This window comes from Equus caballus, chromosome 7, assembly GCF_041296265.1.
Source record: "Equus caballus isolate H_3958 breed thoroughbred chromosome 7, TB-T2T, whole genome shotgun sequence".
NCBI lineage: Eukaryota > Metazoa > Chordata > Mammalia > Perissodactyla > Equidae > Equus > Equus caballus.
In genome coordinates, this window is record NC_091690.1 from 61,654,536 (window position 1) to 61,668,606 (window position 14,071).

The 14,071-nt window shown below is 46.2% G+C and overlaps 1 protein-coding gene across 5 annotated transcripts in view; it reads left to right on the forward strand.

The window, feature by feature from the left end:
• ME3 (malic enzyme 3) overlaps positions 1–14,071 on the forward strand; it is a 179,624-nt gene that overhangs the window by 107,327 nt on the left and 58,226 nt on the right. For all 5 annotated transcript variants that reach the window (XM_023645604.2, XM_023645605.2, XM_070274196.1 and 2 more), the window contains one exon: positions 8,268–8,343. In XM_023645604.2, coding sequence (XP_023501372.1) covers positions 8,268–8,343 — 76 coding nt within the window. The remainder of the gene's footprint in view (positions 1–8,267; positions 8,344–14,071) is intronic.

Consider the following 14,071-nt stretch of genomic DNA (forward strand, 5'->3'; position numbering starts at 1 on the left):
CTGCAGGTTCCCTTTAAACAGCAACCTCCCAGGTACACATACAATATAATGGTAGGAATATATATTTTATTTACTCACAATTTTTCAGGAATATGCTGTATATTATATGAAGCAGAACATGTACTCATGTAAGCCCTGGATCCCATAGGTTGGCAGCTTGCGATATTCATATATTTATATTTTTATATATATTTTTACTTCCCTCAAGTTTAAAATTGCTTCCCTGAAGTAAACAGGAAAAACTGGGGAGAAGTAATCAGTAGCTAAATTTATTTTTGTTTTTTTCCTGTTTCAGTTAATGGCTGTTAATGGCTAGAGATCCCCATGAGGACCTCTATCCCAGATGCCAGTCTTCGCAGCACCAGGAGCAGTGAAGGACATTCTGTTCTAATTACTCAGAGGAGTTGTTAGCCTTGACGAATGCTCAGGTTACTGTAGCTCACTGCAGGATGTCCGGCACCTTGGGATCCCCGGGGCAGCCTATAATTCACTAAACGCTGGAAATGCCTCTGTGTCTCAGCAGAGCCAGCCCAAGGCTTCCTGGAGCTTCCCACCTTCCTGCCTCCCTTTGTGCCTCAGAGCAGGATGATAACATCGCACAAGCTGTCAAAGGCAGTGCCTTGTGGGGGCATTACGCGTTCCTGTGGGGAGGAGATTGAAACGGACCCAGCTGTGGAACACAGAGAGCTCCTTGGCACCTACATCGCTACCCCGTTCATCCACAAAGGGCCGCCAGGGAACCAGAGAGAGGGTGTGCTTTTAGAGGGAGCTTTAATACCCCCTCTCAGACTCACCATATTGGGCAAAGGCAGACAAATATTAAGATTCACATGTCTACAGGGCTTTACAGTGTGCAGGGTTTCTGTGAACTTGTTATGTTTGATCCTTACAGTTGCTCATAATGAGGAAGCCATTGTTCCCATTTTACTGACAAGAAAACTAAGGCATAGAGAGGTGAAGTGACGTGCCCCAAATCACACATCTATGGGGGCCTCGTTTCTGGGATCCAGAAGACCTGTGTTTGAATCTCAACTCTAATCTCATCTATAGAATGGTGATGATGCCCACCTGATAGTGTTGCATGAGAGTTAAGATAATGTATGTAAAGGGCCTTACAGGGTCCTGGGAACACAGATACTCAGAAATGACTACTGAATAAATGAATAGATGGAGGAATGAATGAATGAATGGGTGAGTGAGTGAATGAATTAATGAATGTATGATTGAATGAATGAATGAATATTGCCCTTTTCTGCCTTGTTTTCCCTTTCAGTCTGGGCTTGATCTCACTCTCATTGAATATTAGCTCTTGCAGGGAACATGGAAAACTTCTAGTACCAACTGTCCATCACCAAAGACACTTATTTTGCCCCCACTCAGTGACATACATAATCCAAGATTTTCTACCGAACTCTATGACTGCCCTCCTTCCTTTCACCAGAGGCACATATAACTGTCAATCATGGCTCCTGACAAACAGCACATTGACTTGATATAATTCTAGTTAAAATATGAATTGATAATTAGCTACTAACATTTACTGAGCACTTATTCTGAGCCAGGTACCTCACTGGGCATTTTGGCAGCATTCGAACCCAGGGAGCCTGACTCGGGAGCCTGACTCCGGAGCCTGTACTCTTAACCACCAAGCTAACTCAGCAATGCTAAGAACTGCCATTTGCTGAGCACTTACTGAGCGCCAGCAGAGGCTGTCATGAGCTATCTAATATGCATTGTCTTAGTTAATCCTATGACAAAGAAAGGTATGAAGCGGCTGGTGGTATGTTCTCCGTTTTACAAATGAGGAACTGAAGCTTGAGGAAGGGGAGTAACTTGTCCAGCCCACGTGGCTGGTGAACAGCGGAGGCACACTCTGAGCCCGGGTGCTGAGGTTATTTAACCTCTCATCTATGCTACCTCCCCCCTGCCATTTCTCTAAAACGTCACTTGAGTCACGTGCAGCCTCATCGCTTTCAGTACTTGGTATTATTGGAAGTTACTTGACAATCCCCATTCCAGCCTCAGGAATTCCTGTGGGTCTGAGGTCTCAGGGGGAGACTAAGCAGGTGTAGATAGGAGCACCTCCCATGGCCTGGATACTCTTCCTGAAGCCACTAAGAAGGAATGCAGAGGCGTGAGTGTCAGCATTCCTTCCTTGATCAGAACGTCATGGAAGCAGAGATAAGAACCAGCCCCATCACCAGGTATTACTGGAGAAACGGTGTCCCCTGAGTGAAAGTGGCTAAACCTGAAAATAGTTTGCTGAGGGCATTCAAGAGGTTTTCTTCCAGGCCCTGAGAGTGTCTTCTTTCTGAGCTGGTCTAGATGCAGTTCTACCAGGAAATGGGTGGATGGGCCAGAGACCCCTGTAGGATCCTGCTGGAACCTGTAATCCAATTGCTTATTATCATAATCCCTCACTCTGCACATTTTACTTCCTCTCCAACATGCCTCAGAGAAAAATATTTCATTAATGGCCCCCACACACATCTCTCTTTGGAGCATTTCACTCTGCACCGCTAGCTGTTTGTCAGAAACTCGAGGCCCAGAGAGACAGCAGCCTGGGTCAGTGGAGAGAGCACTGGACTCAGGACCCTGGTTCAGGCAGGTTCTGCTGCTTATGAGCTGTGTGACCTTGAACAAGTCACTTTAACTCTCTGGACTTGTGTCTTCCTTTATATAATGAGGTCTGGACCAGATATCTCAAAATCCCCATCCAGAGCAATCCTTTTGGGATCATTTGTAGCTGAAATTTAGGTAATAGATGGAAAAGCATTTTGAGAAGTGATTCAAAACTCTTTTAATACATTTCAAAGGGTGGTGTTTTTGCGGTGTGATCTCTGCTGAGCGTAAAATTATATAGCAAAAAAGAGAAAAAAGGTCTTTTGAAATTTTAGTAGTTCGAACTTAAATGTAAAAATATTCATTTTGTGTCCCTCCTCCCTCTCCTTATCTTCAACAAAGAGGAGCTATTTTAATGTACCAGATAAATTGTGTAATCACACTTTTCCTGTGTTTAGAATTAACCACATCAGAGCTTTGCTAAGGTCCAAAATAGTGCCTGGATCTTATCCCTTAATGTGTGAGCTTTTTGCTAAGTGTCATTACTAAGCCTCTGTCTGATAAGGGGAATGTTGAGAACCAGAGTTGTTTGGGTGAGGGACATTTCCAGAACAGGGCAGAGTTAAAAGCTTCAAGAAGCTGGGAATGCATCACTGGGATTAATTACTCTGGGTAAGTGACTTCCCCAGGGTCACTCGGTGAGTCATCAGCTGGGACCCAGTTCTTCCAGCTCAAAAGAATTAGCTTCCTTTTTAGTGTTATTGTTCCGTGGGACTAGCTCTGGATGACCTAGGGGGAAATTGCTTATGGATATTAGAGCTACAGCTCTGTAAATATGGAAAGTGGCAAAGATACACCCCTAACAAGACCTCCTCAGGGCAGTGGCTGTTTTGGAGGTAGAGAAAGAGATTCTTTAAAAGGTTCCAGGCTTAGAGGCTCAACTTGGCCCATTGACCCTTCTGCTGCCACCAAGGCAGGTACCTCTATTTAAATTTCAGGATGCCCACATGTGACTGCTTTTTTCATCCAAGGCAGGCCTTAAAGTTCATTATTACCAAAACAATGTGATTTTCCAAACTCAGATTGTCTAGAGATTATCCTTAGAAACAAGTTCCAAGAAGGCAATCTGAAGCTTAGTTTTTGTCATGGTCATTTCAGAATGGCACGGCAAAATGCCTGGAACTTACTCTCAAACCTCATGAGTAAGTTAAATCAGACACTCACGTTGCCCCCCATCAATATGGTGGAAAGAGCCCTGCAACCCCCAAGTCTTAAGCTGTGGGGTTTTCTTCTTCCCTGGCCTGTCCACCTGCCTTCGTATGCACATCTTCCCAGTCTAAGCCACAGGGCACAGCCCAGCACCACCCAGCCCAGCACAATGACCCCTTGCGCATGATACAACATATCAAATTTCCTTCACTCCAACTTTATTCAGTAGCCTTCATCCTCATCCCTCAACTTTCAAGCATCATCATAGTCCACTTACTCACTTCTCCACTTACTCAAAAATTATATGTTGAGCATCTATTATAGACTAAGCCTGGGCATAGAGTGGTAAACTACAACAGCAACAAAAAAAATTGCAGACCTTGTCCCAATGAAGCTTACACTCTACTGAGGGGGAAAGATATTAACCAAATAGCCACACAAATAACTATAATAAGTTTGCATATGTAGGGTTGGGGTACTTTCAGAATATGGAACAGAGAGTCTTAGCTTTGACTTGGAAGTCATCAGAAGAATGAGTAGGAATTAAGTAAACAAAGAGCAAGGAGAGGCAGGTGTGCCAGGAATAGGACATACTATGTGAACTGGCCCTGGGGTAAGCAGACCATGGCACATGGAGGAAGGGAGAGAAGACCAGTGTGGCTGACAACTGGGGAAGGAAGTAAGAATGAAGTGGAGAAGTTGACAAGGGCCTTACAGCTAGGCCATGTTAAAAACTTTGGTTTTTATTCTAAGATTATGGGAAGACTCGAAGGATATTCAGCACAAGGGATAACGTAGTGAGACTTTGATTTCAAGAACGTCACTCTCTCTACTGTATAGAAAATAGACTGGAGAGAGACAAGAAGGGATGTTACAAAGTTGTTGTGGCTCCTTAGGGAAGAGATGTCAGGAACTTGGACCAGGGAGGTGGATGAAAGAAGCATATGAACCAGGAGCTATTTAGAAAGTAGAATTGAATGACTTGGCAACAGGTTGTATAAAAGGGGAGAGGAAAGTGTCAAGGATGATTCCGGAGGTTTGGGACTGTTAAATTCGTGTACAGGGGTAATTTTCACTGAGAAAGGGAGCAAAGGAAGAGAATCAGGTTTGGCTTAAGTCTTTGTTTTGTCTTGTCTTTGAGTCAGTGGTAGAAGATTAGATCATAAATTTGGTTTTGGACATGTTAAGTTTGAAGTGCTTTTGAGACATGTAAAGGGAGAGGGTTAGCTGGCAGTTAAATATAAAGGTCTAGGAAATGATCCAGAACCAGGGGCAACTTTGCCGCCCAGGGGACATGTGTAAATGTCTGGAGACTTTTTTTTTTTTTTTTGAGGACTATCAGCCCTGAGCTAACTACTGCCAATCCTCCTCTTTTTGCTGAGGAAGACTGGCCCTGAGCTAACATCCGTGCCCATCTTCCTCTACTCCTCTACTGTATACGTGGGATGCCTACCACAGCATGGCTTTTGCCAAGTGGTGCCATGTCCGCACCCGGGATCCAAACCGGTGAACCCCGGGCCGCTGAGAAGCGGAACGTGCAAACTTAACCACTGCGCCACCAGCAGGCCCCTGGAGACATTTTTATTTGTCACAACAGGATATGGGGGCTACTGGCATCTAGTGGGTAGAGACCAGGGATGCTGCCCAACATCCTACAATACACAGGACAACCCACACCTCACAGCAAAGAATTATCCAACTCAAAATGTCAATAGTACCAAAGATAAGAAACTAGTGTACAGATATTTGAGAGCTACTGGCCAGAAGTCTTGGGCACTGATGAGATCACATACAGTAAGCATAAGAGTAAGAAGGAAGGTGGGATAGTACACCTTTTTTAGGAATTATAACACCTAGTAGCTGGATGACCTAGCCTGGGAAACTAAGGAGGAGCAGCCAGAGAGGTAGGAGGAAATCTTGAAGAAAGTAGAGTCACAGAAGCCAAAGGGTGGGAGGGGAGTGGTTAAAAGTGTCAGATGCTGCTGAGAAGCCAAAGGAGATGAAGATTAAAAGCTCTCTTGCATTTAGGGATGTGGAAGTCATTGGTGGCCTCAGGAAGAGCAGTTTGGGCAGCCTGATATTGAGAAAAGACATATTGCAATGGGAGATGAAGAAATCGAGGTAGCTAGTGCAGACGACATTTTTAAGAAGGTTGGCTATGGAAGAGAGGAAAGAGAGAACAGTCTTGGCAAGGAATTTCGAAGTCAAGAATAGTTTGGGGTTTGGTAGTGTTTTTTTGTTGTTTTGTTTAAATTTTGTTATTTTGGAAAATGTCTAACATATATAAAGTAAGCAGAGTATGATAAGGGACCTCTGTGCACTGTGGATTTTTTGGACTCTGGATTCTGTTGTGTTCCTCAGAAGAGTAATTTTTGTCCCACGAGGGAGTTAACGTGGCTGGACTCAAATTCCAAACCCTGTCTCTCCTCATTGGCAGCAGGGGAAATCTCAGCTCAGTTCTTTAAGCTTCCAGCTGCAGCTTTTCTTGCCAGGCCCTCCTGGATGTGTCGTTGAACGTCAGCCGATGATTTGGGCAGGTTTTATACACAGACTTTGGGGTTCATCTTCTCTGCAACTCCTTCCCTTCCAGAAATTCCCCCTTCACTTTCTGGCTGCTCTTCCCGGTCCAACTCGGTTCTCTGAAACCTCAAGCTAGTCAGGCTTTGGCTTTCTGCTGCCCTAAATTCCTTGCAGACTAGACTGCCCTCAGGCAAAAACCTGCAAATTTGCAACTTTCAAGATATAGATTCTCCTCCAGTTTTGGCCTGCTTTTGGCCAACCTCCATTGCCTTAAAAATATATATACATATATATGTATATCTCCAAATTTTATAACATAATATAAATTGTTTAAAAATTAATAATTTTGTCATTGTTATCTGAAGAAAGCTTTATCCGTCCAAGCAACTCTGTCACTACCAGAAGCCAGAAGTTTTTAAGATGATAAAGACTTGGGCATATTTTAGAGCTGATGGGAAATTAATGGAAAAATCTAGTAGCGTGAGAGAGAGAGAGACAATGGATAATCAACAGTGTAAGGATCTGCAGAATTCGTAGGAACAGGAGGAATGAAGGGGTTGGCTGCAGATGCAGAAGTTCATTGGTTTGTTGGCGGGAAGCTGGCAGAGATGCCATCCCATGGTTTCATGTGCCATCAGAGGCAAGGTCACTAAGGGAATGGTGATGAGAGGTGGGAGAGGTGAGGTGGTTGGAGGTTTGAGAACAGAGAAGTTTAAAATACTCTTTGCAAAGAGTGAAAAGAGTGAATTTTGACCAGAGAAACACTGTAAGAACGAAGATTGGGCCGTCCCCATGGGTTAACAGTGGTGAATTTATGGTGATGCCAGTCAGTGGTAGGATTTTCTACAGCTGCCTTCGGCTGCCTGGGTGGAGGCACACAGGTTGCAGAAAGTGGGTTTATCCAGGGTTGGGGGTTTTACAAGATTGGTGAGACCAAAGAGCAAGGCCTAGGTGTTTACAGCATTGACTGAGGCATGATTTAAATGATGGATCCAAAATCTGAGCACCCCACGAAGCCACACAAAGCGTTTTTTAGAAGTCCTCTCTGATTTAACCAGGGAAATTAGAAGGGGCAACTGTTCTCCACACTTCCCCAGCCACTCACACTGGCCAAACAGATTGAGCGTTTGACCCTGGCACTTCATAGGCAAAAGGAGCCTCTATGTTAGGTGCATGGACAAAAAGGGAGAAGAAGAAAGTGGCACAAGCTAACCTGCCATCCTCTGCACCACCCCCACCCCCATCCCAGGTACGCATTTTCTCTCACCTCTGATCCCAGAGCAGAAGACTGAGGTCCGCATACCTGGGCCTAAACATTAAAAATTCTAAATTAAGCTAATAAACTGTTAGGTAAAATATGTCCCATCCTCCTGCCTTTACAAGTATACCTTCACGATGGTCTGGAAAGCCAAGTGTGAATTTAGAATTCTCAGACTCTAGTGGTGCAGAGAACACTGGCTCACAGCTAGCAGCCCACCCCTCTTCCCATCCTTAGCTCCATCCCCCGCTGCCAGGGGCCTCATGTACATGTGTCTGGAGACCCCAACCCACATGTCCAATTTCCAGTCACAGCCGCAGTCCTAGGAATCCACCCACCACAGTGTGGTCTGTACTTGGAAGGAGGGACCCAGAGAGGAGGCCCACACAGCCCCTGGAAGCAGCCTTGGGGCCAAGCAGTCAGAGAATTCTGGGGTCCTGTGTGCTTGGTCTAGATGGAGGAAGGGAGGGTGCAGGCTTTGGTCAGCACAGGCTCCAGGTGGGCACATCCCTCGGCCCCGTGGACTCCTTGCCCTGTGGAGAGGAGCATTTGGAGCAGGGCCCTCTAAACTATTGGGGCTTTGGGCAGGGACCCCTCCTTGCCCAGGCCTGTGGGCAGTGATACATGCGATGCAATGATACACAGTACTTGTGGTCTTTGCTCTGTTCCTAGTCTGACTGCCTGCTTTCTCTGTGTGTACATGTTTTGTTTCTCCTAGTGGGCTGTTTATCACCATTCATGACAAAGGCCATCTTGCAACAATGCTGAACTCTTGGCCAGAAGACGATATTAAGGTATGATCCTATTTTCTTTGCTGTTGTTCTGTTGTGGGGTGAATCTGTTCAGCTTGGACCAGAGTCATTCCCAGCTATAAAATGAGCATTGCAACACTGAAGGCAGGATGCCATACCCCATTCCCAGGCCCACACCATAGCCAAGCACAAACGCACCAGGAACAGAGGTTTGCATTAACCGGGCACCCATGTGACATTGCCCTGTGTTATTATCGTTAGTAATAGTAGCCTGAAGATATGTTCAGATCATACTGAGTATCTACTAAATGTACAGTGCCAGTTTCCATGGTGGGTACTGGCATCAGGCATAAACCCTCTTCTTAAGGAGCTGACTTTTCATGAGGAAAATAAGACAGAGACACAAAAGACAAACAAGGTGGAGCTTGATAAACAGGCCCAAAGTAAGAGCTAAGGGTGTTCAAAGAGATTACTTTTAGCCTAAAGGGAATCTGGGAAGATTTCATAAGAGAGGTGACATTGGAACGGCCCCTCGAGCTAAGGGGTAGGGTTTGGACACTTAGGCCTTAGAGAGACTGGGATGTAGGGCGGAGACATTTTGCACCAAGAGAAAAAGCTTATGATGAACAACACCGTCACACCTGGGTGTACACAGCAGGGTGTGGATGGGTAGGGGGATGTATATGCAAAGTGACTGAATAAACCTGACACTTTTCCCTGAAATGCCAGTTTTACTCAAAACATTTAAGGAGAAAACATTTTTATATAATAAACAGGATGTAATTTAGAAGGCAAAGTTTGTGTTAATTTAAAAATATAAAACACGTAGCTCTGTAGAAATTTGTTAGCCTCTGACTACATCCCCAGGTCTTCTCCTGCTGTAGGGACTTCTTTGGAAGAGTGTGAGGGCCTCTGGCACCTAAGATTGTTGTCACTGCTGCAGACAAAATGGGTGAAGCAAAAATACAAAACATCCGGTGGCAGCTTGGTGAGGGCATTCCTGACACACGAGCTGGGAGGGGTGGAGATGACCCAGTACAGTATTAGTACCCCTCAGGGCCAATGCTCGCACCACCCTGCCTGCACTGGGAGCCTGTGGCATGCCAGCACTGTCTCCTCTCAAGGGCCCCCCTCCCTCCATCCCTGCCAGTTCCCTGAGCCACCTCTCTCCATCAGGCACCAAATGCAGCTTCTCTCTCCCTACCTGTCTTCGTGTCCCAGCCCCTCTGGCCCTCTAGGGGAGTGGTAACATTCAGAACCAGGGCAGGTAGGGCAGGAGCTTGGCTCCCAGGAACCAGGCCTGAGCCACAGCCAAGGCCCTTGGACTTCAGTCCTAGCCACGGTGAAGAGCTCATTTCATACACCTCTGTCTGGGTGTGATTTGTCCTGTGCTTCTCCTTCCTGCTTAACTGCTTAGACTCCAGTTGCATACAAGCCTTGGCACTGCTTTGGCCGTGCAGGTTTTGGTCCCAGTCCCAGAAGAAGCAAGTTTCCAGGGCGTGTCCAGGATGAATCTATAATTAAGGGAGGCGAGCTCACTCAATGGGAAGTTAACTCCAGCCTGCCCTGTGGGGAGCACTGCTGAGGTCCTGCAAACTAATCTTCCCCACCTTCCTGGACAGTTCAGCCGCAGTGGAACCTCGTACATAGTAGGTGCTGAGGAGATGCTTACTGAGTTGAATGAACAATGCAATGAGCATCTTCCATGTACCAGGCACAGTGCTGGGAGTGGAGAGCTGGGGTCTCCACTGACACATATAATGCCTTTGTGCAAGTTATGAAGAATTAGAAAGAATGATGTAAAGACACCCCCACTTAACCAGTAAAAAAGGCACTCCTTCCTCCAGGCTGGCGCGGGGGCTTGGTGAGGGGCTCACAGGCTGAATTTCAGGTTCCAACTGCTCTTCTTATCAGGACACAACTTACAGAAGTATACCCAGGGCCCTGCTTCGAGGAATGTGGAGTGAGAAAAACAGAGGCCCTGGCCCAAAATTGCTTCATTTGAGTTGGGAAACCAAGATATGAGTTCAGAATAGAACCTTAGCTACCAAGTATACGTTGACTCCAATAAACATATTTTGAGAACCTTCTCAATTCTCAATGCTAATTACCAGAGAGATGGAGACAGCTACTGCTGTGATTTTAGAGGAAGACAAACAGGGGCTTTGGGGTCACCATGAGGAGGTGGGACTTGAGCAGGCCTAGAATAAAGAGAGACATCCAGAGCCTCTAGGGAAAGCATAAGTTACATGAGTAGATGAGTTGCATTCCACAACCATTTAGTAAACATGTACTGTGTAAAAGCTCCCAGGGGGTTCAGGGATAAAGATGATATACAGGCCCAGCCACAGGGAGCTCACAGCTAGTCAGAGACTGACCCAAAAACAGTTACAGTAGATTGTGTCTGTGCTGCTAAAGAGAGGAGCCCGCAGACGAGGAGCAGACGGGGTGACTGGCTGACCAATTGCCCAGTGGTCCCTGGAGTGGACAGGGAAGGCCTGGGGCCTCCCCCGCCCCTTCAATTATATTCCTGTTTCACTTTGGAGAAACCCTGGGGTTAGTCCTGGTAACTATGGAGAAGAATCTTTGCAATCAGACAGACCTAGGTTCTGGTGCTAAATCTTCCATTTACCTGTGTGTGCAGACGATAACCTCTCCGAACTTTGTTTTCCTGTTGTGAGGATTAACCATGATAAAGTCTGTACAGCACTGAAGGCCCTTGAAGGGATGGTGTCGTTGCTGGAGGCGGAAGAGGCAGCTGTAACGCAGACAGCCGCATAGGGAGGAGGCTGCGGAGGCCTCAGGGCAGCTGTGGAGGGGGCCCCCTTCCCTGGGAATCACAGGCCACAAATGGGCAGCCAGTGGATTTGGCCCCTAGACCTGTTTGATTTGGCCCTGAGTGGTTTTTGAAAATTATGAATTTGTAGGCAACATTTTAAAATCAGGGCACTTCATTAAAACAAGCAAACAAACAAACAAAAACCAACTTGGATTTCTGGCTTCTCTGGAAAAACCAGGAGTTCGGAATATTGGGCCTATAGTTTGGCATGGGAACAAGTCAATTAGGGCTGATTGGGCTGCTTCCTGATTACCCCAATCCACAACCTGCCGTGTCCACGTCCACTGGCCGTCCACTGGCGTTTACTGGGGGGTCCTTCCTCCTCACCCCCAGGGCTGCCCTTTCAAAGGTTCAGAATGTTCCAAGCTGCAGTCTTTCTTGTTTACTGATGTGTTTTCTTCAGTTGCCTCAAAAAGCAGAGATGAAGGTCTCCCTACCTAGGTAGGGATTCTCTGCTCATTATCCCTTTCGTGGTACTTTGGAGCTGACGCAGACTTCCCTTCATTATTTTGTTTGATTCTCACAGTGACTGTGATCATAGTGTTCTAAGGAGTGGTTTTAAAACCCCCAAGGTGGGTCCTGAAGAATGGGTTAAGGGTGTGTCTTTTCTCAGATGAGCCAGCTGAGGTTAAGTGACTTGCCCGTGGTCACCCACAAATAAGCATTGATGCCACCGAGTCCTGCTACTGAGTCACTCTCCTCGCAGCTGCTGAGTAGGGGAGGCAGAGTTTTTTAAGGCACAGGTATCTTTGGCCCCTGATGTTGTTGGCCGCATGGCAGGAGGGGAGGGGTGGTCTGGAGGAGCTTCTGAGTCAACTCAGAAGATAAAAGATGACTTTCCAAGGTTTCCCAGCCAGAAAGCAGAACTGCAAACAGAGATGTAAGAGAAGTAGGCTGTGACGGAAGTGAAGCCAAAGCCCAGGGCTAGGGCGCCCGTGAAGTTTCGTGGGCCCCTCTTATTCAGGGAGGAGGGGGCGGGCCAGGCCACCCAGAGCTGTGTGGCGTAAATCACGAAGAGGAGTGAGAACTGCTTTCCTGACTCTTTCCCACAGCAGCCATTGCCCAGAGCCAGGAGGAAGGCTCAGCTGAGAATATCCTTCCTCCCCAACAGCTTTCCCAAGCTCCTAAATCTCTCCCTCATCCCAGTCCCAACAGCTTTGGGGAGGAGGTGCTGAGTGCAACTGGGTAATGGAGCCAAGGGAGCGTCCTCTTCCACTGGGCACCAGCCATTTGGGCATTTGAACTTGGACTAGATTGCTGGAGCCAAGTGCCTCCCTGTCATGCACAGGCCCACCATGTGTGAAATCCCTGTACTCAGTGTCAGAATTGGATTACATGGGAAACAGTGTCAGAGATGGAGATTAGCGTATTGGGGAGTGCTCTTGGGATGAACACCTTTAGAAGGGAGGGAAGGCAAGAGAGAGCAGAGAAGAATTTGGACTGAGTAAGTTCTCAAGGAAGACTCAACTGAGCCCATGAGGAGGCTCTGGAGCTGGGATAGCCCTTCAAAGTCATCCTGAGTTGGGGTAAGGGAGCCAGGCCTTCAGACCCCTGCTTCTTTGGTCATTGGTTGAGGGCTGCTGCCCTGGCAAGGGGGTGTGACTTTGGGCAAGGTGGCTCTCTTCAGTTGAGAAAATTCTCACAGTGGCCTGATGGGAGAGGAAAATGCTATGCGAACTCAGAGGAGGGATGATAACTTCCAGAAAGGAAACTTCATGGAGAGAGGTGCCTTATGAACTGTTCCTGGGGGCATGCAAGGATGGTAGGATTTGGATCAAGGAGATATAGGAATTGAGGAGTAAAATGGCATTTAGTCAAGAAAATACGGACCTTATGCAAGATTGGAAGTAGTTTTTTAGTTTGGATGGAGCATTGAGTGGAGAAAGGGGAAATTCAGAGGACAGATTGGGCCTAGATCATGGAAGGCCTTAAATGCTACTCAAAGATGCTTGAGCTTTATTTTATAGGCGTCAGAAGCCACTGGAGATTTGGGGGCAAGAAAGTGAGAAACCTTGGTGTGCTTCAGAAAAATGGAATGGGGAGAATCCAAGAGTGGAGAGACCAGTCAGGAGACCACTGCAGTGGTCACATGAGAGATGAATGGGCTGATCCGAGGCAGTAGCAGTGAAGATCATGGAACAGATGGGAAAGATATGGATAATTCAGATCAGCAGAACTTGGTGACCTATTGGTTGTGGTTACCTAATGACAGAGGGGAGTCAAAGCAGGTTAGATGGTTTTGAACCTGGGAGATAGGAGGTTACAGAGGGAAGGAGGACAGCAGAAGTCAAAGGTTTAAAAGGAGTAAAAAGGAAAAGAGGATTCATTTGGTTAAGGACTTAGGGAATTTGAGGAAGACTATTGGACACCCAAGTGGCAATATCCAGGAGACAGTTAGCTATAAATGTTATCTGCTTAGAGATAACAGTAGAAGCCATTGGAATGGATGAAGATATGAAGGTTAGAATGCTTTTGAGCTTTTCATGGGCAGACTTTCTTAAAAGCTGCATTTGCCAAGATCTCCCCTTGGTTTCCCTTTTTTTTCACTCATTTAATAGGTAATTATTACATGGTCTTTCTGTGGTAATGCTGAACTGGAGAAAGATGAAACAATTCCAAATTTGAATATATAGTCTTTACCCCCCCCCCGCAAAAATCATCATTATAATCATAAGAGCAGTGGCCATTTACTGATCACTTACTTTATACAAGGCACATGGTTTTAAAAGGAGACACACATTAATTCATTTCATCTTTACAACAACCTTTATGAGTTAGGAATTATTATCCCCATTTTATGGAAAATCTATCAGAAAAATTAAATTTACCCCAGACTACATATAGTATGTTATCAAGGAGCCTAGATTCAAATACTGGTTATCAAACTCTAAAACCCCTGCCATTAACCTTTACACTATTCAGTGAGATAAA